The following is a 25,242-nucleotide window of genomic DNA, read 5'->3' as shown; positions in this document are numbered from 1 at the left end:
TTACGGCGACCAATGCTACGCGAGAACGTAAGTTCGAATCTCCCAAAATGAAGATTAGCGGTCACCCCTCGGCAGGCAATGACAAACCTCCGAGTGTATTTCTGCCTCATAAAAAATATCTGCCGTTCGGAGGCGGCTTAAAACTGTAGGTCCCTCCATTTGTGGAACAACATCAAGACGCACACCACAAATAGGAAAAAGATGTCGGCCTAACATCTAAAAAGGGTGTAAGCGGTAATTATATATATATATATATGTAATGCCACTGTGGCTAACGAGAAATGGATTTATATTTTACTTGAGCAACATTGTCCAAGAATTTGTGGAGAATGTCTTATGCTATTACTACAAAACTGACTGCATTAACATGCGTATGGTGACTTACTCGCTCAGCGTCTTAATTTTTGAGACAAAACAAAGTAAGACAGGATTGGCTGTAAAGACTACCTTTATAATAAGTAGGCAAAGTGTCGCAGTCGCTAAATACTGTGTACTGATGAATGCTTTAGTTTAATCATTTTTAACAGACATACGTGAAAGTGAAGCTACAAACTTCTTTGTTTTTTATTTACTTTATTTTTGATGGCAATTTTATTGTTAATTTTAATTGGTTTTGAAAGAAAATCCGCTCACACGCTTTAAGCACTAGAAGGCTGCATTATTTATTGATAGTTGCGTAAGGTATCTTCAATTATTGTGTACATTTAAGAATGGCGTGGACCACAAAATCATTCTATGCCCAATGTTCTTAAGTGACATTCAGCGGTTTTTCTTATCAGTTTGAGCCTCGATGATTTTCGGTAGTGACGTATTTTCGTGTCTACTCTTGCGTGAATTATTTTTTATTTCTTATTTTGTGAAAAAAGTGAATTTTTCAACTTTGTTTCTTATTTTGTGCGTTAAGTGCATTTTTCAAAATTATTTTTGTACGAAAAATGTGTCATATCGCAACTGAGTTTGATTTCACCAATTTACTGGAATATACCTATAATACTATATAAGAATATAAAACGAGTACCCTGCACACAACTTGGATACGCAAACACACTAACACCAACAACCCAACTAAATAATCTATGCAAAAGCAGTTCCATCCACTAATGAAACTGAGATGAAACCAACGCTTCATGTAGCGCCATTGGCGCACGAAAGCAGTTTCACCTCCTGCCAAGGCTCCGGCTATCATACACCCGACGAAGATGACCGAACCAGCGAATCCAGTTCTACCTCGCCAGCGCACAGCAGCAGTAGCAGCCATAGCACTAATCGGCGCGATGGCACTGCGAGTGATGCCAGTACTGAGGAGTGTGTTCAACTTATCGATAATGATACGGTACAACATAAGATACGCATTGAATGCGCCGATTATGGTGGTTCAGAGGTTGCTGCTGACTATGCTGATGTGCGCTCGCAAAGTGAGAACACCGACCATGCGCTCGCCGAAAATTTTACTGACGTTGTGCGTTTGCGCTTACCTCAAATAGATATACAACCGCATACGCAGGTAAGTGGCTTTTACAAATTTACGTTTATCGAAATCAAAAATAAATTCAATTATCTCACTGTCAACATCAAAGCCGACCACACCGAGCTCGGATCGCACCACCATTCCTCTAGATGGGTTTCTCGACGTGCAGCGAATGTCGTTTGGCTCTGGGCCCAATTCCGATCTGGCAGCGGCCATACGTGAAGAGGATTCTGATGCTTCGAATGAGGTCTTCTCACCACCAACTTATGTAACAGCCTATCTTGTTTCTGCTACTCCTGGTTGGTGTATTTTTATATATTTATTTATGCTTTTCTAGGACTCGATTCAGCAGCCCACTTTGTTGCACACTTTAATGGTTCCCGTACCAAACTCTTGCAGCCTCAATGTGAATGTTAGTGGTGGTAGTTCGATTATCTCTTCGAATTTGATTACAGACGGCGGCGCCAACACTGGTCGGCATCGTCGTCAATCATCGGTTAATGTTGTGTCTTGGAATGAAACGGTTTCGGTACAATGCGCGCCAGATGAAAATACTGATCCTGCTGATGAAGTAGGCTTTCAAATTCATATGAGATTGGGACACCCGAAAAATGTGGTTGACAAATTTACATATCGCACCCTAAATTCAAAAGGGTCACAACTCAAAATTTTCCACACTCGAGCTTGACTTGTTTACAGTAGCACGGAAAACAAACTATGTGACATATCACGCTGAAATTTGCCATGTGAGCTTATAACAGTCCTACCAAAAAACAAAAAATTTATTTTTGCCATATGTCATCCGCGGACCGTTTTATTGATAACGTCTCGTTCATATTTGAGCAGAAGTACATTTTGAGTTGTGACCCTTTTGTATTTAGGGTGCGATATATAGTATATGTGCAGGGTTGTAGTGTCCCTCATAGAACCTGAAAAACAGCTACTCAAAAATTTTGAATTTATACTTCTTTTGATATGATTTCGAAGTTGATAAGCAGATAAAAACACCAAAATTATAGAAGAAGTTTTTTTCTAATAGCGGTCGCCCCTTGGCAATCAATGGCGAGCCTCCGAATATTTCTACCATGCAAAAGGTCCACATAAAAGCCATCCGTCGTTCGGAGTCGGCTTAAAACTGTAGGTTCCTCCATTTGTGGTCCAACATTAGGGCGCACACCACAAATAGGAAAAAGAGCTCGGCCGTTTTTCCTTGCTAGTGTCCATTTTCTTTACTCTTTTCTTTAGACGTTTCTGCTTGCCTTGAAAGTTTTCCGAATTACAGTTTTGCTACACATATTTGAAGCGCTTTAAAGTTTCGAGCGGCTCAATTTCAATTTCATGCGTCGGCGCATCGAAAGTTTACATTTGGCCATAGGAGCTTTCAAAGTAAAGCAAAGCAAAGCAATGCCACTGAAACAAGCCTGCATTCAGTCAGCATTTTTACAAAACTAATCCAGCAATGATGGAAAATGATCGAAAGCACAGATGCACATCAAAAGATATCGTAATAATCCAGTAATTATTATTAAACCCCTTTTTCAATTAACAAATCAATCTCAAAATAAAGATAAACAAGCATATGTCAATCTAATATAAGGGCCCAACAGAATATGCGTTGCTGTATTAAGTATCAACCAGTTCACTACATAAACTTGACCTTAAATAAAGCATTCTCAGATCTGGTACTGAGACCCGCTACATAAAAATCGCTTGCAATGAAAGCCTTCATAAAACTTCTGACAAAAGCTGCAATGAAAAAAAATTACTAATCAGCTAAAATTACTATAGTGCCCTTGGAATATTGTCGTTGTAGTATAAGTGCATACTTCGTAGGAAAAACACAGAGTTGTATACGGCCTTTATTCCGTTTTCTCGAAAACAATTTAAATGGCTCACGAAGCCTTTATTGCCGCTTACGTTCGTACAACAATCGGGGCATGCAAATTGGACTAACTCAAAATGAATGGATGTTTTTTAGTGTTACAACAATAACAATATTTATACAATGTGGTGTAAAATGAATCACCCTTTCGGCAAATTTACAATTTTTGCAAATGGAATCGTCCATCAATTATATTTGAGTCTTTTGAACTAGACAGCTGCACTATACAAAGAAACAAGCAATGAAGAGCGTAAGGATCAAAATGCAGACTTCCAGAACTAGAAATATTTTTGTTATTTATTAAAAATTGTATTTAAAAACAAAACTGGATGATTAGTTTTGCACCACCTTGTATTTAGTCCAATTAAAGGTTTAAATATGTTTACTCCATTTCACAACCTCTTTGTCAACTACATTTTCGCTTGTAACCCAATCTAGCTCTCTCTCTCTCTTGCTCTCCGTGTCAAGTGATTCAAGTGTTTTGGACATTGTCTTCAAAATTCAAAATTGGCTTGAATACAAATAAGACTTGAATATAAGAATAAGAATAAAAGCAACTAAAAAAATGTAGTCATATTGAGATTTATTCAATATTGAAATCTAGGGTGCGGATTTTTTTGAATATAAATATATTCGCTTCTTTTTAATTTTTGATAATTTTTCTTTTTTCACTTTTTTAGGATAAGTTAAAAAAATTGTTTAATATATTACAAATTTTTCAGACATATTTTTTTGTGTGTTTGAAAACACACCCTATTGTACGAAGCGGCTCTTCGATCGTATTAGCTCCTGGTGACGCTCAAGCATGCATGTTCAGCAGCTTATATGTGTGCGTGTCGGGTGCATGACGCTAATATTTAAAATTTTTGATTTTCATCATGCAAAAGCCGACAACGAGTACGTGTGACACGAAGCAAGTACGTGTGCCACCCGACACGCACGCATATAAGCTGCTGGACAATTATGCTTGAGCGTCACCAAGAGCTATATGCTTTGCTTAAGCAGTTGTTGATGTTGATGTTGCAGCAGTTTATTAAGCCCTGTCAGTGTGGTGTAGTCAGCAATCGTCATCTTCTAAATGGTTTTTCACGGGTTCGCTGTTGGTATTTGAATATGAATCGAAAAGTTACAGAAATCCCACTATGGAACTTGCAGAGACCACTGAGCATAGTCTAGGCATTAAAAAAGTAAAAAGAAATCTTAGGGGGGAGTGTTTTTCAAAAGTGATAAAAAATTGTTTTCCCACAAAATTTTATAACAAAATATTTAAAACTTTTCCGCAAAAAAATGTTGTTTAAAAAGTATATTTGATTCAAAAAAAATTTAAAAACAATTTATTAAAATGTTAAAGAGAAACGGAAGATATTTCACTTCAAAAAATCTGTACAATTTTCAATATTGCATATATCTCAAATTATGTAATTATTTCAAGGGTTTTTCAGTTTACTTCTCACCCTACAAAACTTCTCACCCTACTCAACGCTATAAAAACAATATAAAAATACTTGTATCACTTATCATGGGATCGCACTCCTTTCACATAGTACGTTTCCAATAAATAAACCTAATTTCGATGTCAAGCCTTCGGTGGAGGTGCCTGTCACCATGCGTCAGAAGTCGCTGCATCGTCGTCACCTCAGCCTGGGCAACGCCACATACCCAGTGGATGAGCAGAGCATGCTGCAGGATGGCAACCGGCGCTACAGCAACGTATCGTGGGCGCGCGATGCCGTCTCTCAACGCGCCAAAGCACGCCCGCATAGTTGGGGACCCATTGGTACGGCCTATTATTTGGATTCGCTGATGTGTGAACCAGTCGATACTACGCTGCATGGACAATGTATTTGGAGATTAATACATATTTTTTCATCTTCTCTTCTAAGCATTTCAATTTTTCTGTGATATAATTGTGTAGTAGCAATTTTAAAAATTGTATTGTATATAATGATGTATGTGGAGACAATAAAAATGTAGCTATTTCAAAAAAAAAAAGGAAAAACTCGATGCACTGCGTTTTGTAAATAACACAAAAGTAGTATTCTTGAAAAAATAAATCTTCTAACGTCTTTTTATTTCACTTTCTTAAAACTAACAAGAACAAATGTATAAATGTACATACAAAGAAATTTGTAAATAAATAAGAAGCATTGCCAAATGCTGTAGTTCAAGTTTAGTGTGTGACAAATGCAAGTGAAACGTGTTGTTCTAGGTGATGATTTTTATTCTATCTATTACAGCTGATTGTTAGTGAAGCTTAAATTTGAATCTTACATTTTTTTTTCAAATTTTAAATAAACACACATTAACCTATAAATTATTTTTAAATAACGTATATTTACTTACAATAAAATTACTTATGTCCTCCGCATCGGAGGCTGAATTTATAGTAGGCATACATACATATGTGACGCGCCACCTTGTAATAAGCCTGGCTTCAGTAGTTGACTTTTATTATTGCCAGCACATTTTGTTTTGCTTTCCAGCATAATTGTCCGTACATTTATTTACGCTTTGTATTTTATTTATTATTCTGCTTATTACTTTTATTTTTTCTTCTTCAATTCTCTTTGATTTTTGAATATTTCTAGAACATGGTGCTCCAAGCAAACCGCACAAACGGAAAGAGATTAAGTTACACGGACCTGGTAAAATCAATTGTGTTTTTATACTCTTATAGTATGATTATATATTCATTTTAAGTGATTAATTTGTTATCTGTTTACCTGATTATGTGATGTATTTATTATTTAGTTGGAATTTAGTCTTACATATTTGTTTATATGCACAGATCGCTTACCTTTCAATCCTATTGACTTTGCTTCTTTGAGCTACTGAAATACCCTTTATTGTTATATGTATATTTAAAAACTGCCTTGCAATACATATCTACATGCCTACCTCATCTCGTTAAGTTAGTTTTTTCTTCCTCTAGATTTTTTATATACTCGTATATTTGTGTGTATTTTAGATTTAGATTCATTGCTTATACCTATGAATTTTGCCTGCTTATTTTATTTTATAAAAATACCTACAATGTCCTTAAAATAAATATAGTATTAACTATTTTTCTATAAATATATGTACATATTAGGGATGTTAATCCCGAGATGTCGGGATCTTGTAATTTTTAAACCTCCGTTGAGCATCCGAATCTGGCCAGACTTTTTCGACTGTGGATTTTAACATATTTCTGATATAGCTAACGACTTGAATTCCCAGGTAGCTTCCTACAATTGTATTTTCTATGGATTTAGATAAAATCTTTTAAAAAAGATCCTCGAACAGGACGCAACAAGTCCGGACCCGGATGCTCAAGCAAAGGTTTTAAAAAAGGTGTCCAACTGAGAATTAAGTGTGGAAAGATTCCGTAATTATTTGTCAACAATTTGTAATTTCTTATGAAGCATATAAACTAAAGACAGAAAAATACCCATTTATAGCAAAAAAGCAACATTGATCTTAACTTTTTTAGCAAATATGGATATGTTTGAAAGTTTTTGTTTGTTTTCTTTTTAATATAAAAAGCGACCTGTGTTCAAAATTAAATGCGACAAACTACTGAATTTTAAAATTTTTTTGCATTTTTTTTTTTAATATTTAAAATGCATAGTATACATAAAGTGTATATTTCTACAACAAAAATAATATAGCCCAAAGCTCCAAAACTCTCTACAAAATTCAAAGAAATTTAACAAATTAAAACAAAAGGCGTATTATTCAGAATCTAGAAAAAAATTGTTGGTATGCAGTCTTATAATCCATTCTTCAGTGGCTCGAAATGCTCGTTGATTTTTTACAATTTGTTTCGCTAAGATGTTGAGCATCTTCTTCCGCATAAGAATTGAGACAAAAAATATTGGTTGGGCGAAAATCGTTGTAACATCAAATTTATATAAGCTATCAAAACAATTTTTCTTTTAATTTTTATTTTTTATTAAGCGTACATCAGTTTTTGTATATTTTCTTTCTTTTGGTATCTTCTGCTCTCTGGCAATTCATTTAGATGTCTTTTTTCAATGCTATAGGAGAAAATCCTCAACAAACAAATTATTTTTAAATCAACGCGATTTTTGAGCGACTTAAAACGTACGCTTTATTCTACTAAAATTGAATTGGTTATGAAACTGCTTGCCTGAAAGTTTTCTAAAGGTTCTGATTAAAAAATTGAACATTTTTATTGATACGTTTTTTTTTTTATTAATTTGTTAAATTGTTGTGAATTTTATACAAAGTTTGGAGCTTTGAGTTATTTGGTTTTTTTTTTTGTTTTAGGAAAACATGAAAAAGCAATTAAAAAAAAACAAAATATTTAAAAATTTTCAATTCGTCGCACAGCTTATTGGTTCTTACAACCATGAAATATAATGGTTTACCTGTTTTTTCATCGACCTTTTTTCGATCTTAAGGTAGTTACTTTATCCCATTTTTTCGAACTTAAGGTAGTTACTTTATCCCATATATGTACTAAAGTATTATTAAGCTCCTACAAGCTTTACTACTGTTTTTTGTTTTGCTATTATTGAGATATTTTCACATTAAATAAAAAAAGGATATTTAAACCCATTTACTTATTATATTAATATTGATGCAGTTTTTTCCGTTTAAGTTATTCCAAAATAATATAATAGGTATCTAAATATCGCGACTAGCCCTGAAAATCCCGAAATCATAGAAATCGAAAAAATTGGCATCCTTGTTACATATTTTTAAAAGCAGTCATAATCCAGTTTACTTTAAGAATATTTATAATTCATTCAGCCGTACATATATAAAATACACATATAAGTATTTACATACAGTGTAGTAACTCAGTTATTTGACCTGACTACTCGCTTTACACATTAAGTGCTAATCGGATTTTACGAAAATGTTCACCGTAGCCTAGGCAGGGTGAATGTAGTATATTATTATTATTTATCGCATGTTTTAATACGACATTGACCCTGTATGACTCAATCATAACAGAACCATAATTATCATCATAGCGCTATGGAAATTGGACCAATATTTTTGGCAAACCTTTATTTAATTATTTTGGTTTTATAGAGCCTTCCAGCCTACCCACAACTAACTAGAACTTAATTTAAAGAACTGAATTCATTTAATTAGTCACCTTGGGCGTTATTAGTTATGTAAAATTGAAAATAAATCATTGTGATATAAAGATTTCATTTTATCGAAGAAATCATAATAACTATAAAGCGTGGCTTAGAAATTGCATGAAATGTCGCACCAAAACATGCGTTTCGTGCGGCGTGGCACCCCAGGAAGTATTGGGTGTTGTACAAAAACATTTGGCATATCGCACTCAATGTGTGAAGTGTGTATTCAAAGTAGACAACAAGAAAATTTAAATTTTTTTTTCATAAATATTTCTTATCATTGCACTTATACTACCCAATAAACCTTTGTTTGATCTCAAGTTGAGAAGCATTTGATAACTAACCACTTCTTCAAATCTCAAATGTTAGTTCTCAAATGCATCTAAACTTACCGTTGCACTAGTTTCATATTCTCAACTCCATCTCAAACATGAACGGAATACTATAAAATAAAATCCATTGCTCCCATATTTTGGCCAAGCGTTGCTTTTGATACGAAAAAAAATTCCAAATTATGATTCACGTAAAAAAAAATAGATTATTAAGTTCGGATGCATACACTTGCTCTAAGCACTACTTACCCCTAAAATTACTCATTTTCAAGCATGGGGAAAAGATTTCAAAGGTAAGCTCTCTTACACACCTAAGCATGATAGATTTACCAGGTATGCTCTTTAACCATCAGCTGATTTTGTCAAATGCACTGAGAGAAGAATAACAGTCTGCTAAATAGCAACTCAACCAATGACATTTCGTTGCCATCTGAACAACTATTGATTGGGCGAGTGTGTGAAACTATCGAGCGGATTTTGGGTGGCAATAAGATTGTGTTAGTAATATACGAAAACAAATCATCACAATCTTCTCTCATGTTTCTTCGTTGCAAACTGAGCAACGATTGATTTGACGAACGTATGAATACATGTGAAATGATCGTGCAGAATTCAGCTGCCGAATCCCCAAGTGACATGGCCACCAAAGTTCCCCTCAAATTTTCTGTTTCCCCATAGTTAAATAGCAAACTTGGTAATTTTTGTATAGAAGTAGGCTGATATTTCGTAAAATTGTTTGTGCTGAATTCGAAAAAAAAATATCTAATGGCAATTTTGTATGGAGAGATTCTCATAAACCAATGAAATTAGTAGATGCACCCATAAATAAGAGTTTTAAGTATTTTATTTCCCATTCGAAACAATTTCAAATCCAACAAACAGGTTTTCAGCTACTATAGATTTTTATCCTAAAGCAGCATCAACCGACATGCATTTCATGTGCGGGACTCCCGCCGAATCTCAACGTCTTTATGCTAAAGTATATCCAAGCCATATCGGCCGCCGTAGCCGAGTGGTTGGTGCGTGACCACCATTTGGAATTCACAGAGAGAACGTAGGTTCGAATCTCAGTGAAACACCAAAATTTTCTAATATCGGTCGCCCCTCGGCAGGCAACGGCAAACCTCCGAGTGTATTTCTGCCATGAAAAAGCTCCTCATAAAAATATCTGCCATTCGGAGTCGGATTGAAACTGTAAGTCCCTCCATTTGTGGAACAACATCAAGACGCACACCACAATTAGGAGGAGGAGCTCGGCCAAACACCTAACAGAAGTGTACGCGCCAATTTTTTTTTTTTTTTTTTTAATTTCGCTTGTTAAATACGGATTGAGAGTTAAGTTCGAAAAAGTAGATTATGTATGTAGTTATATGTGAACGTAAATATTATAAGCCCCATATAAACCTAAGGAATCTTAAGGTCTGCTATGTAAACTTGCCTTAAGTGAGTTTTATCTCAAACATGTAGGTATTCATAAAAAATTTTAAATTCTATGGAAGTATGTACAGCCCACGACAAATGATAGCATATCAATATTTTGACCAAGTTAGTCATTTTTACCTTTTTTTTAATGTTCACTATTTTTTTATAAAAATATAGTTCATTGTCTAACAAACCTCATACAAATCCAAGTTTCAAACTCTGCACAAAAATTAGAAAAATTCACAAACTTTTCATCCGTATTGGACGGTTTTTAATTATAGTTTTTAGAACAATTTTCGATATGTATTATAGTTTTGCAGCTTATTAAATTTTACTACAATAAAGTGCAAGTTTGAAGCTGTTAAAAATTCCTGTTCATTTTTACACTTGTGCTATCCTTGTGTGGCGGGGTGTATGTGCATTATGACTCTTTATACGAAGCTAAAATTTAGATTACCATTAACATTAATTTTAAACATCCAATTTACTTATTTCAGGTTTATATTATATATTTTTTCTATCAGATCGCAACAGTTCTTTGCATTACTCCCCATTTTGAAGCTTGTTTGTATTTACTAAAAATATCACACTTTTTTCTATCAAATAAAAAAAGTTTAATCTTAAGTTTTATTTTGCATATTTTTGTTTTCTTAGATGCGCCCGATGCGCCTGTAGGTCCTGTTGTCGTTGAACAATTAAGGCTGCCACATAAAAAAGGTTTAATTACGTTACTGTTTTCCCTACTTTTTTGTTGAATACTGAAATAATTTTGGTTGATGTGAAAAGTTAAATACAATTGAAAATTAAAACAGCAAACAGCGAAGTGCTGCAAGGCAAAATACTAAACTCCTGCAATTGGTTGTTGCGCATTTAAACTAACAAAAGCGTAGTTTTGAATTAAAAACTTTTTTTCTTATGAAATAACTTCCTTAGCAGTGGCTGTCACAATTTAAACTACTATTCTGGCACACCAACATAATTTACTAAGGCCCACCAGCCGCTTTAAAAACGGTGAATTCGTGAGCGCGCCTTTTGATCGGCTTACTACTACATACATACAATGCATAATGTAGTTACCATATTTACTAAAAACAGGTCTAAAAGCATTTCCTACAAATATTTTTAATGGTTGCTGAAGTGAAACAAAAGTGTAAAAGGCTAGTCGTAAATTTTATACTTTGGTGTTGTGAGTTACACTTTCTTACAAATAAATATATAAATATCATATAATTTTACACAGCTTTACATAATATAACCAGTCTCTCATAAGCAGCAAGCCTGGTTCATTGCTTTTTTAAGGTATTAATTAAGCGATTCTAACCATACTTACAACTTTGCCTTTACTTATATCCTCGTACATATTTACATAATATATTAGTTGCCTAGATATGTATGTATGCATATTTTATATACATGTGTATACTTGTATATATTCTATAATATAGAAAAAATATTTTTTAAATGAATGTTAAAACTAATCGTACAATTGTCTGGTGTTAGTTTCTCTGCTTCACTTGTACATACTTACATACTTACATATTACATAATTAAAATTTATATAACTGTAATCGTGCTTTAAAATACATTTAATGGACTTTATTTATGCTGCTTCTTTCACATTAATAAATTTCCTAATTTCTTTTTAATTTAATCTATCAACGTTTATAGCTGTGCGAGCTGGCGACTACTACATGTTCGAGGATGTGGATGATAAATTTGAACTGGACGTAATCGATGATGAGCAAGATTTCCTGTCAGAGCAGGAAAGTGAAAAGAAACTGCAACGCCGTAAGACGGTTATAAACGTAAGTTAAAAGATATAAGAATTGCATTTGATTAAGAATTGAAAATGAACTTGACATTCCGCATATACTCGCATAAGTACGCTAAGAGTTAGCCGCATTAATCAACAACTAATTGACATACATATTTGCATATGTAGTGGTTGAGCGTATTTATTGTAGTAACTCAAATTTCGAAGTTAGCAAATCTACATTTAAATGCAGGGTGTTTCAACAAGATGCAATTAATGATATAGCCAAGTTCCAATTATTACAATTATTTTTTTTTAATTAGTAAAAATTATGTTTTAAGCCGCTTACAGTCTGCATTAGCAGCCAAACTGCCACAAAAGCCATAGAAACCGCTCACACCTCTTCAAAAATAGTATCGGAATGTAGGTGGAGTTTAAGAGCTCGTCTGTTTGTTGCATTTTAAGGTATTGAGAGGCATTTTCTTAAGAGTACCTGCATAATTCATACTTCCAACTAGAGCTTTTAGAATAAATCAACATGCGAGATATTTTCTTCTATGCTGAAGTGACTCTAAACTTAGGAGTTAACACTGGGAGTTATAAAGCGATAAGAGTTTAGTGAAATTTAAAGATCGCTTTAGACATCTTTTGGATGCGCTGTATTTATATCGGGGGTTTTAGCTGCATGTGAACTATCGATATCGATAACTATACTTTGACAGCTGAGAATGGCAAACTGTGTTGACATATCCATTCAGTAAGGCTTGGCATGTCATCATGAATCGTTTAACAGCAGAACAATTCTCTTCCAAATTGTGAAAATTTACTTTGAAAAAAACAAAAAAAAAAAACAAACCTCTTCACAAAGTTTAGTCTTTCGAAAAGAGGAAGGAAGAGGAAGAAGCTGCCGTTACCGTGAATTTCGAGCGCTATCGAGCCATACTGACTGAATTTTTGTTTCCGCAAATTAATCAGCTGAACATTGACGACATTTGATTTCAACAAGACTGCCGAACTTGCCATACAGCTCGCTTAACAATCGATTTTTTGCAATATTCAAGCCACCATAGACGCCATATGGCCAGATTTATTGAAAAGGTAGTCCAAAATGACTGATCGAATGAATCACGTAACTCGTAGTTGCGGCAAACTTATACCGAATATCATATTCCAAAAATAAATGCGATGAAATTATATATCAGATTATAATGAAAGAAATGCTTTCCAACAATATATCTGTTTTGTATTCTCATTTCAATTTCTCAAGTTCTTAAGAAAAGCACCCGGTATATGACATCTGGGTAGGTCGCCTTGTCATAGAAGCAGATTCCAAACGAGGCTTAACAAAAGCGATGAATAATTTCTTATCTACATATATACGGGTACTAAAAATCTTAACTATTCCGGCGAAAAAATTCCAACATGGAGTAGGAGTTTAAAATGTATATAACTTGAGTCGAAATATACTCCTAAATATTTAACCCTGTCAACACATTTCAGCAGAGAACAGGAAATTGTAAAAGTTATCCTAAAAGTATTAAGTTTTCTAAAAAACTGCAATAAAAACATCTATCGTTATAAGAACTGCCTTCTGTATTTCGCGCTCAGTAATGAAAACGTAGTAAAATAATAATGAAAATGGCTTTATTGTTTTTCAAAATATTCTCCTTGGAAGTCAATATACTTCTGCATTCTCATCCAATTTTCAAAGCTCTTTTGCACCTCAAAAAGGAATACGTCCAAAACGAGCTGTTTAAAAGTTTTAACAGCTTCCTCAGGCGTTGAAAAAGCTTTACCGGGAACTTAGGCGGGAACCCTGTTAAAATCATAAAGTAGTGAAAAGAAATCTACCATTCTTACCATGACGGAGTAAGCTCAAGGCTTCTGCATACGAGAGTCATAAATAATTCAGCAAAACTTATACAAATAATATATTTTCACAATAATAAATAATTCATATTTTTCATATAAACAATACGTAAAACATAAATTGGAAATCGTTGGCACTATTTACAAAAAAAAATATCTATACTTAAGCAATAGAAAGTGCTTTTAAATGAAACTTCTGTTGAGACACCCAATATGCCAACAAACACACGCTAATATTTATTTCTAAATTAATTTATTCGATATTTACTGCCCTCAATCGGATGCTTTTCAAAATTCAAACCAATTTACACACACACTGACACACATACAAATAAATAAATTTTCCAAAACATAAAAACACACTCGCATACACGCAAATCAACCAATCAATGCCTGGCCAAAAGGTTTGGAAGGATATTCAAACAGCCGAATTTCGTCGTCAAGTTTATATGCGTCAGCGTTCGTACGCTTCGGCGCCTGGCTCCCGAATTGGCATAAAAATCGATGAAGAATTAGAGACCGAAACCGAAAATGAGGCTGGCGTACGCACATCAACCATATCCGAGCCACACGATTACACTGTTCCACCGCGTTCGGCTAGTGAATTCTTTGTGAGTTTAGAATTTGATGAAAATTTTAAAATAGCCTATCGATGTATATCGCTGTGACGCACCCGTCCTCACAAAATGCCAGAGAATGGTACAAAAATAAAAAAATGTATATACAGCATACAACATTTTGTAAAAATATCACGTTTTGAAAATTTTTCATACGTCCTTTGTCAATGTGCGTAGTATTTTAGAATTTTGTATGCAACAATCTACCCCGACAAACAAACGGAGTGTTTCGACTCTTTGGCGCCAAAGTGCTTGAAGTCCTTTGCGAAACTTCAGCTTTTTACTAAGTTATTTTTACTTAATTAATTTAAACGAAATTCCGCTGACTAACCCACAATCACATTACATTTACACATAAAGATTTAACTAAAGGCACTAACTGAATTAGTTAATTAAACTCACCTATAGATCACATTTTAGACGCTTGAAAAATTAATTAAAATATATATAAATATATATAAGTTGGCGCAATATTAATCATCCAATTTGTTTACGAATAACTTTTTTTATTAAATACAAAAATTATTTCGAGCGATGGAAATCTTTATATTGACCTGCACGCACGCGCTCCATGCTTGTTTGTTTGCATACTGCAGCTGTCTGATTCACAATTGTGAAATATTATAACATTTGCAAAAATTATAAATCTTCGAATAGGGTGATTAATTTTGCGCCACCTTGAACTTTAGCATTATAGCATTTAATAGATTTTTTTCACTTTCTAATATCACCAAGATCAGATCTTTTGAGAACTGATTCACTTTTGCAGCTAAATTTATCACTTTTATTAAAAAATTTCACCTAAAAAGCCTCCTTTACACCAATATCACTTACGTTCACTATTATTTGTATGTGTATAAAGAAGTAGATTAGATTAGTAGGTATAGAAAATGTGTTCAGATTTAGATTTGGATTTGGATCTACCAAAAATTGTGCCACAATCACCCTATTTCTAAACCCACCATATATACTAAGGGAAATATAGTAGATATATGGGACACTGAACAAATAATTTTTTTTGTAATAAAATAATCAAAACCTTTCTTACAAATGTAAGAATCATCATCCTCATCATCAATAGCACTACAGTACTGTGCAGACCATTGCTTCCACAACTACGGTTCTCCACTTCCATCGATCCTCTGCTACGCCTTTCCAGTTTGCGACTCCATTTTCCGTAAGTCGGCTGTGACCTCATCAATCCAGCTTTTGTTTGGTCTCCCTCAACCTCTCCGTCCAACCACTTGCCTACGGAACGTTATACTGGCAGCTCTTCATTTGGCATTCTGATTCCTTGACTTTTTATCATATAGGTATGTAGTATGGGTCGTACATGCGCTTTATATATTGCCAGCTTTGAGCTTTTGATAGAAATCGAGACTTGAATATTTTTAGGTTTGTTTTATTTTGCCGCGCTTACTCGGTCATTTATTGCCACGGAAATGTAAAATTACTGGTGCTGAAAAGACCTAAGTATTTAAATTTGTCAACCCTCGGAATGCATTCACCATCGATTTTAATGTGTTCGTCATCACTCTGTTTTTTTTGCGAACAGCATATTTCCATCTTACTTCTGAGAGTAAGAATGCCCTTCATTCGCTGGATTCTGCAAGTGTTTTCCTAACAGAAGCATTTGCTGTCGCCGAATCCTGACAAGAATGATAGATTACGAGATTACGATATCCTTAAGAGTATTTCCGGCTATTATGTAACAATTGAATAAGAAAGAGAATGACGTGGTAGGGAAACTCGCTCGTTAATAAAATAAATTTAAAAACAGTATGGCAATAAAATAAGTTAATATTACAAAAGCAAATCTGTTGATTCTGTCAAATTCACTGACAGCAAAATAGCGACTCGTGGCTGTCTCCACGCTCTGTATTCTCTCAAAATTGAAAGCCTGCTGTCTGTTGGAGCATAGTAACTCAAACTACGCACCTTCAAACCAATCGGGCGTCAATTTTGGCTCTGATGTCTTTCTAGATTTGATAGACTGAGTATGCAATGCAAAATTCTGCAATTGCAACCTACTTCCCGTCGATTCAATTGAGGTTGCTAGTCATCGAAATATTCCCCGAAAGAGGGCAGCCAAATAGTAGTTCCTTAATGACCTCAAGCACGAAAAGTATTCCGTATCAAATGGCGTACGGTCCCATGCTGCAGAGTGAAAAGGAAGAAGAGACAGTTGATCATTTATGTGGTAAATGTCTGGCCTTAGAGAAGAAGTAACGGACGACATAGAAATTATTTAAGCACAGCCTCCACAATATTCTCATTTATAATATCAACCGCAGCATCCGCCTATTTCCAAACTGGTCTTACTATCAAATATCGTAAAACGCGCCTTAAATACATTTGAGGTCTCTAAGTTTCTTTGATTGTCGCTTTATACTCATATATGTCAGAGCGCTTCTAGCTGTATTAACTGTAGCGTTAATATAAAGATCGCAATTAAGTTAGGCATCCATTGCAATTTGGGCCCCTTCCGCTCTATAGTTAGATTGCAGCGCAAGAGTTTTAATTTTCTTCACGTTGAATGGCAACTGATTTGTGGTGATTAACTGAGTCCAGTTTGAGTCTTTGGACCTGAAAATATTCGGAACAGAAATTTCGAAAATTCTGGGGTTTGCTAAGTGGGAAATATACACATACATACATATTTACAAAATCGAATATAAAAATTACTTATCAGACCGCACTATACCAACCCACGTCTACGCCATTTTGTGTATCCTTGTATTCGTTTGCTCTTTACCAAATCTTTTTCTTGAAATTAGAGCGGTTTTGGAAAAAATTATCTGCGATTACGAAAATTTACTAAATGCTTAATTACATTTTAATCTACCAGACTGACACAAAACGCAAAACAGAATCAGAGGCATCCACTAGCAAAGAAGCGAAAGAAGCATCAGAAATGGAGGAAAAGAAGAAGAAGAGTGATGTTGTCGACTCTGAGGAATCTGAAGATGGTAAGAATAAAAAATGGAACAATATATCATAAAAAAATTAATTCTTTATTTTAAAAAATTGTTTAACCCTTTAACGTCTATAGATGACCCTCATTATTTTTCATCTCGCATTCGTTCAAAATGTTTTTTTTTAACTGAGAATTATAACTTAAGGCTCCTTAGACTTTGAATTTTTTTACTTGGAATTGGATTAGCCCGATCATTTTTAAGATCTTGCATGTTTAAGGTTTAAAGAATAAAATTGGCTATAGGATAATCCCTTTAAATCTTAAAAAAAAAACTCTAATCTGAAATCTATTGTACAGGGTGTTCCAGCAACACTTGATATCTGAGAACAATGAATAATTTAAGTAGTAAAAAATGCATCAATTTCGATTTCTCCAATGATCACAAACAAAATCAAGAAGATGCTCACGACTTCCAAAGACTGTATGAGTCAGTTTTTGAGTTAAAGCATCTATTTCTGTCAAGTGGACTTCAGAAATCGAGTGTTTGAGGTTTACTAGTGTGCAGATTTCCGTTTGAGTAGCCGCACATAAAAAAGTCCGACACTGTTAAATCGGGCGAATAATAAGGCCATTTGATCGCAGTGGAGATGAGCCGTCGCGAAAATATCGTCGTAAGTAAATTCGTCTTCTGCCGCAACGTATGGCTTGTTGCACCATCCTGCCGGAATCAATAGTCCTCCAAATGATTTTCCTGAATAAAAACTTGCACGATACTCGGTGATCATGGACCGATATCGGTCGCCATGACAGTTACGTTAGTGCCTTCGTCAGCCTCAAAAAGGAATGGCCGAATGATGTTCATAGCGCACGCCACACCAAATGGTGACTTTATTTGGAGTTATCCGAAGATGGTTCATGCACCATTCGGGGATTTACCCTTTCTGCTGAGGCTGAAAAGTGCCTCATCCCTTGAAACCTTGTTCATTTTGCGCCAATTCAAGCATCCTTCTGCCATATTCCAAGAGTCGCGACTTATCCAGAGACAAAAAACATTTAACCAACTGCTTTTCATAAGAAAACAAATGCAAATATTTCTGCATATTTTTCCATAAAGGTATTTTCGGGATGTTCAATTGCGACAAACAATTGCGAAAGGAGGTCCGAGGTTTCTCACGAAGATCTTCACGAACAGCCTCCATGCGCTCCAAACTCCGCGATGCATGCATTCGCTGTGGTTGATACATAGTTGCAACAAGACACAAATTTCCGCACAAGAGGCTTGATTGTGTTCACTGAAGGCGATGAGCGATTGCGATTCGAAGAGTTATTTTCAAAATAAAATTTCGTGATTTCTGCACGTTACGCGGCCTTGTACCACTTCATGGTTAAAATTGAACTGCATAGAGGTTTCTAAAACGCTATAGAAGAAGCAATTCGATTAAAAAGTATATATAGATATAAACCCAATGCATTTTTCTGCGCTCTCTATCCTTTTGAATTAATTTCACTTTACTTGAAAAAAAAAAATACTAGCTTGATTCGATAATTTTTGTAATTTTGCCTGTTAGAAGGCTAGATAGGTAGGCAGAAATGGCAGTCGGTGTTCAAACCAACTCAATTAGACCGTTGCCGGTCCATTGTGATACCACAGTTGCAGTTTACCAGCTACTTTTCATTAAACCGTTTAGTTTTAAGTGCAAACCCATTGGTCTGGCTGACACTTTTACCCCTAAGACCATCAGTATCATTCAAGAATGATAAGCCAACCCAGGGCAGTGGCGGAAAAGATGTCTGACAGACTCTTCCGCCTCCTCATTCTTGCAGCTTTTGCAATACTTAAATTAAGGTACGTTCAATTTTTGAGCATGTCGACCTAGGAGACAGTGGCCTGTGATCGAAGCAACTAACATAGAGACGTTTTTCCTTAATCGAATAAGTATTTCATCAAAGGAAAACTGAGCGAGTTATAGAACCTCGACTGAAAGAATTTTGCAAAGGCAGCCTTTAGGCTCATTTGACCAATGTTTTTTGTTTTATAACCGATTTGTATGTTTTTTTGCATATTTAAAAAGGTTAATGCTTCCGTAGTTTTGTGCAAAAATATCAAACAAATCAGAAGAAAACTGAGGGAGTTGTAGAACTTCGACTGAAAGAATTTAGCCAGGGCATTTTGGTACTATGAGGCTTTCGACTCATTTCACCGTTTTTTTTTTTGTTTCTTTTGCGACCGCATTTTTTTAGAACTGATTTTTGTGTTTTTCTTTTGCGTGCTTAAAACGGTTAATGCTTGCATAATTTTGTGTCGAAATTCGATCGAGCGATCCACCCATCTCGTGTTGCCTGAAGTGATAAAGCTACTTCTACCACGCAGTTTCTAGGTTGAGAAGGGTGTACCTACAATCTCCATACCAAGAGGGAGGCGAGCGGTAGTGCCCTCTCTCGCTAATTTATCTGCCTTACAATTCCCTGGTATGCCACTATGCCTTGGCATATCAAATAGGTGCGGAAAGATTCCGCCATCCCATTAGGAGATTCCCAACATTTGCGAGCAATGATGGAATTAGTGACAACCCCACCAAGACATTTACTCGCCCCTTAGCTATCAGAATAAATATAGACTTCACATGTTTGCCTAATCAGACAGCTACTTCATTAATGGCTAGAATTTCAGCCTGAAATAGGCTGCACTTAAGGAGTTAGAGCGTTAAAAACAATTTTTTAATTAATTTCAAATATTAATCTGTTGTCTTTTTCCTACGATTTATTTCAATTAATTTTAAAACTTTTTTGCTTATTTTTTAGATTTGGAAGCCAACCCCATCATTCGCCTACTGGAAGGTTTCCTCGTGTCTTTAACAATTGGTTTACATCGTTTATCACGCAATTATCGTTACGTCAACAAGATTATGTCCAATGAAAAGCGTTTGCTGAAGGTATGTTCTCTTAATTTTTTAGTTTAAAACAAATTCCTTAATACTATTTATTTTTTTGCATGTCTTCTTTCTTTCCCCCACAGGAAACACATGCCGTCAATTTGCTTATTCGCCCATCAGCAAGCACAGTGTTTGTCAATATAAAGGGTTTGTCGCCCAGGTAATTTCAATTGCAAATATGTATTAGTGCTTAGATATTTCTTATTGCTTGCTGTCATTGCAAATAATTTTGCTTGTTCGAATTTCGTATGCTTTTGTGAGTGTTTGTTTGTTATAAGCGTTGGTTTGATTACGAAAGTGGATTTAGCCTTTGCCGATAAAAAACACATTGCTTAATGTTTTTAATATTACTTTGAGTTGTTCAGTTTTATACATTTCCATAAAAATGTTGATGAAAATGGCATTTCAATAGAACACCCTGCATTTCGTGTATGAAAATTCCTACTCTTTTAATTTTTTTGTATTGACGGAGTAGTTTTAAAATTTAGAAAAACATTAGCTTACGTGCATTTCGTCGTAGGGGATAAACTACTTTCGAAGAAGGATGGTGTAAGTGCTTTAGCTCCCAACGCAATCCGCTCAACTTTTATACGGACGGTTCTAAAATGACTAGTGAAGTAGGCACTGTGATATACTGTCCATAGTTAGACTTAAGGAAATCGTGTAAGCTTTCAGATCACTGCAGTGCATTCCAGACTGAGATTTTCACAGTTGGAAAGGCAGCAGACCTAGCTTGTGATACTACTGGGACCAACTCCAAGGTTAACTTAAACATAAATAGTCAGACAGCCATTAAAGCAATTAAATATCGTTTAGTATAACGTCCAAGATGGTTCTTTAGAGCAGGGCGGCAGTAGAAAGGTTGACAGTGAATTGAAAGCTACATTTCTATTAGACTATAGGCCATAAAAAATTTAAGAGAATGAGATAGTAGACGATATAGCTAAAAATGGGTTCTATTCTCGGATTTTGTCAATGAAATACCAAAGTCGATACGAATATTATATAACGAACAAGATGAAAACATAGTCAGAAAATTCAAGACAAAATGGCAGAGTGTGTCCATTTGCAGGAATACTAAGATCATGTCTAAACGTGGCAATCACAGTAGTATACGATTTATACTATTACTAACACGAAGAGATGGCGGCCGCCGTAGCCAAATGGGTTGGTGCGTGATTACCATAAACAACCTATTTTATTTTACCGCTCCCAGGGAAGAAAACATTGATTTTGGTACTGACGGGGCATTGTCTCACTCCATGTCACGTAGCTGAAATTGTATTGGTCCAGAACGACGCGTGTAACTTATGCGAAAAAGAAAGGGGTACGTTAGGGCACCTCATTTTCCACTGCCCCACTCTAAGCAGAACTCGTTACAACTGTCTGACAACATATTCACTATTGCAGGTTCCTGTCCAAAAATAACACATCTGTAAGTGCTTTACTTGCAAATATGTCAAATCAGTATATTCCTGGAACTTGGGATTACAGGGTGGGCCATATAGCGTTTGCTTTTTGAACCACATATTTTTTTGAGAATGGTAACACAAAAGACAAGTCAAATTTAATAATATATTTATTAATAATAATTTGCTTAAAGATTTGACATTTACGAAATGGGGCGCTATACGCTTGAAGAAATTTGGGAAATATTAAAAACCTATTTCCAAAGTGGTGAGTTTTCTCCTTCTGCCGCAGTTACAGCAAATGGCGAGCGTTACCGTAACATGCTCAACGAGTTTTTGTTTCCAAAAATTGAAGAGGATGACATGGACGACATTTGGTTTCAACAGGACGGTGCAACTTGTCACACTGCCAAAGTTACACTCGAACTTTTGGCTACCGTTTTTGAAAACCGATTAATCAGCCGAAATTCCGATATCAATTGGCCGCCTTGGAGCTGTGATTTAAGCCCGTTGGACAATTTTTTGTGGGGAGCCGTTAAGGACAAATGCTATGCGAACCATCCAGAGACGATTGATGCTTTAAAACACGAAATCGAAGATGCCCTTCATGAAATTGGAGCCCAAACTATCGAAAATGTGCTTAAACATTGGGTTGATCGAATGGCCTACTGTAAAGCCAGTCGTGGCAGTCATTTGAACGATATTATTTTTCATTCAAAAATGACAATATTCAATCTTCAAAATTAAAAAAAAAGTTTGAAAAAATATTGATTAGTTTTTTTTATAGCCGATTCAAAAATCAAATTTTACATGGCCCACCCTGAAAAAATCCTTTGTTGAAAAAATCCTTTACAAGTTCTAATTAACTCCAGAGATGAAGCCTTCTAAATATTGTTTTCTACAAAGCTTAGGACATCACCCCTTTGGAAAAACCCTCTAGTTTCATGAACCATGCGATGAATTTCCTATTCTGTATTTCAAAAATTTTAATAGTTTAAAGTGTTCAGCATTTCCCAGAGCTCCAACCAACGCTTGTAGAAAAAAACACTCTTGCTCGTTCTTTTTTTTATTTCAGAATAAATATTATAATTATATTTTATTCAAATATTTATTTAAACTTCGTCTGTTATTTTAGCATAAATACTATTTGTATTGTTTTTGTTTTTGTTATTTATTTTCTTTACTCTTTTTGTTTTTTCTGCATATGTTTGTTTCGTTTGCGTCCCGTGCTCTGCGACGTACCGCAATACTCCATGATCATCACCACATCGCCACTACGTATCCACAACAATCTACCAACCACCTTTTACGTATACGTTTCCTTTTAACTCACCTATTTTATTTTTAAATGTGTTTGTTTTTGCTGTTTGCTGTTTATCATTGCACCGCCTCATTAGTGATGAAAATGCAGATACTGCTGGCTCGATTGGGTCGGCTTCGATTGATATACAAAACGAAACGAATACACGACCATTGCCACATAGTATTACGAATGTTACCGATTTAAATACCATCACCTCCGACACCCCACTACCATCACCGTCACCGCCACTCATAACCGATACACAACAACCACAACAACAACAGCAAACAGAGGATCCACATGCCATTATTGAAATGTCAGTGGATACCGTCGACAAGCGAAATGATAGGTAAAGTGAAGCTATCATAGAAAAGCGGCAAGGTTGGGTTAAAAAAAATAGTAAATGTCAAACAAAAATTAAGATAATTTTTTTAACCAATTCTTGCCTACATCAGTACACGAATGCCTCCTTAGTCCGTATGTATAATTAGTACTTAGTTTCTTTTTTAAGGTATACCTATGTGTAGTTGTTTTAATTTTGCGATATTTTTATTTTTTTCTCAAACCATAATTTTGCCATAGAAAACTGTGTAAACGCCATTCTATATACGAGTACTCACATTTCACTACTAACTCGTTATCATTTTCTCATTACTCTCACATTTTTATAGACATAATAATGAGGATGATGCAAATACATCAATGCAAAGATCGTAAGTACCTATTATAATGCCTTGTCTTGCGTTTACGAAAATCCATTTAACACTCTCCAAGCATATTTATAACCCAAGAAAATTATGAAGAATGTAGAACTCGAATGATGAATAATTTTCAATATTCTTTTTTTTATTGATATTACTCTTTTCTGAATTCCTACCTATAAAAATATTTTTTATAAACGCCATTTATACAATACTAAAGTTTTATTCAACTAACAATCTATAGAGCTATTGAAATTCTAAAAAAAGAAAAAAAGGTCAAGCTAAAAGTATGCTAAACAAAACGTTTATTTGACTTTATGCTCAAGCACGCATGAACGCTTTGCTGATTGCCATTTTTGACTAAGCATACTTTTAGGCAACCTCTCATTCCCCAATTAGGTCGGTGTTAATGCAAAATTTGAATTTTATTATTTGGTACATTTTTAAATGCCAATTAGGTATCAAAGACTTCGCTTGATTTTTCCCTTCCTATAAAAACAAACAGACACACACAAGCACTCACACACACATATATATATACTTATGTATGTTTGTAAACTGCTGTGTGCGCATATCCTTTATCTACTACAATATTTTCCTAACCACCCACCTAACATCAGTCATAATTCGGTAGACTTGCCAAAGATTTGCATTAAGGCACCTTCATTCGATTGCAGTAACAACTATGTGGGGATGTTGAGTAAGCAATGGTCATATGAAAAGATGGACAGGTAGTTATTTTACATATATCAACATAAAGATTATTCTGCAAACAAAAAAACATAATTTTCGTAAATCAGTGCCATACTATTTTTTCCACATAAGAAAATCGATGCATCTAAAGCATTTTATTACAATGAAATTCTCTTTCATTTCAACATTGGGCCATTTTGTGCACGAGTTTGTATATGATTCTTTTGGTAGCTAATGCAATTTGTTTGTTTGAATTTTAGATTTACTATTTTGCAAGACTTCTTTAAATTTATTTTTTTTTTACTCTAGGCATGGTATGAAACTCGCAAACACCCACAAAAATCGGCAAATAATTAAAAAAAAAATATTTACTTACTTACATACTTGTGTAAAAAAGTGGTAGTAGCTTAACGAATTAAAATTTATTGACTGATAACGATGCTCAGAGTGGTGAAAAACAATTTTGCATTTAAATAAAAGTGCGCTCTTTATTTTTTTTTTTACTATTTCGCAATGTCAGAACGTCATGTAAGCTTTCCATTTCTCTCATGCAAAAAAAAATCACCGCGAAATTCTGAATCCTTGATCCCGACATTGAATCGGTCGTCATAACCGTTCCATCGGACAGGCTGTACATGCAATAGTGGATAAATTCGAGTCTACATATTCACTATTGAATTTCCGGTTCCCGGAGGACAAAGCGCCGATCGTTGTACCGAAAATATCGCTGCCGTAAAAGCCTCAATCTTCTCCCGGTCATTATAATGCGACGGAAAAATATCACCACCGTAAGAGCTTGCTATCCACCATATCAGTCGATTTCTCGCATTTCACACGAATT

General features: G+C 34.9%; 1 protein-coding gene across 3 annotated transcripts in view; it reads left to right on the top strand.

Moving 5' to 3' along the window:
• The window catches only part of LOC129246828 (piezo-type mechanosensitive ion channel component), a 156,956-nt gene that overhangs the window by 109,357 nt on the left and 22,357 nt on the right, over positions 1-25,242 (top strand). For all 3 annotated transcript variants that reach the window (XM_054885470.1, XM_054885473.1, XM_054885471.1), the window contains 8 exons: positions 5,939-5,995; positions 10,861-10,923; positions 11,875-12,011; positions 17,294-17,414; positions 20,165-20,295; positions 20,379-20,455; positions 23,102-23,356; positions 23,679-23,720. In XM_054885470.1, the coding sequence (XP_054741445.1) occupies positions 5,939-5,995; positions 10,861-10,923; positions 11,875-12,011; positions 17,294-17,414; positions 20,165-20,295; positions 20,379-20,455; positions 23,102-23,356; positions 23,679-23,720 (883 nt within the window). The remainder of the gene's footprint in view (positions 1-5,938; positions 5,996-10,860; positions 10,924-11,874; positions 12,012-17,293; positions 17,415-20,164; positions 20,296-20,378; positions 20,456-23,101; positions 23,357-23,678; positions 23,721-25,242) is intronic.

This window comes from Anastrepha obliqua, chromosome 5, assembly GCF_027943255.1.
Source record: "Anastrepha obliqua isolate idAnaObli1 chromosome 5, idAnaObli1_1.0, whole genome shotgun sequence".
Classification (NCBI taxonomy): Eukaryota; Metazoa; Arthropoda; class Insecta; order Diptera; family Tephritidae; genus Anastrepha; species Anastrepha obliqua.
The sequence above is the reverse complement of the archived record's forward strand: the minus strand, read 5'-3'. Positions and strand labels throughout refer to the sequence as shown.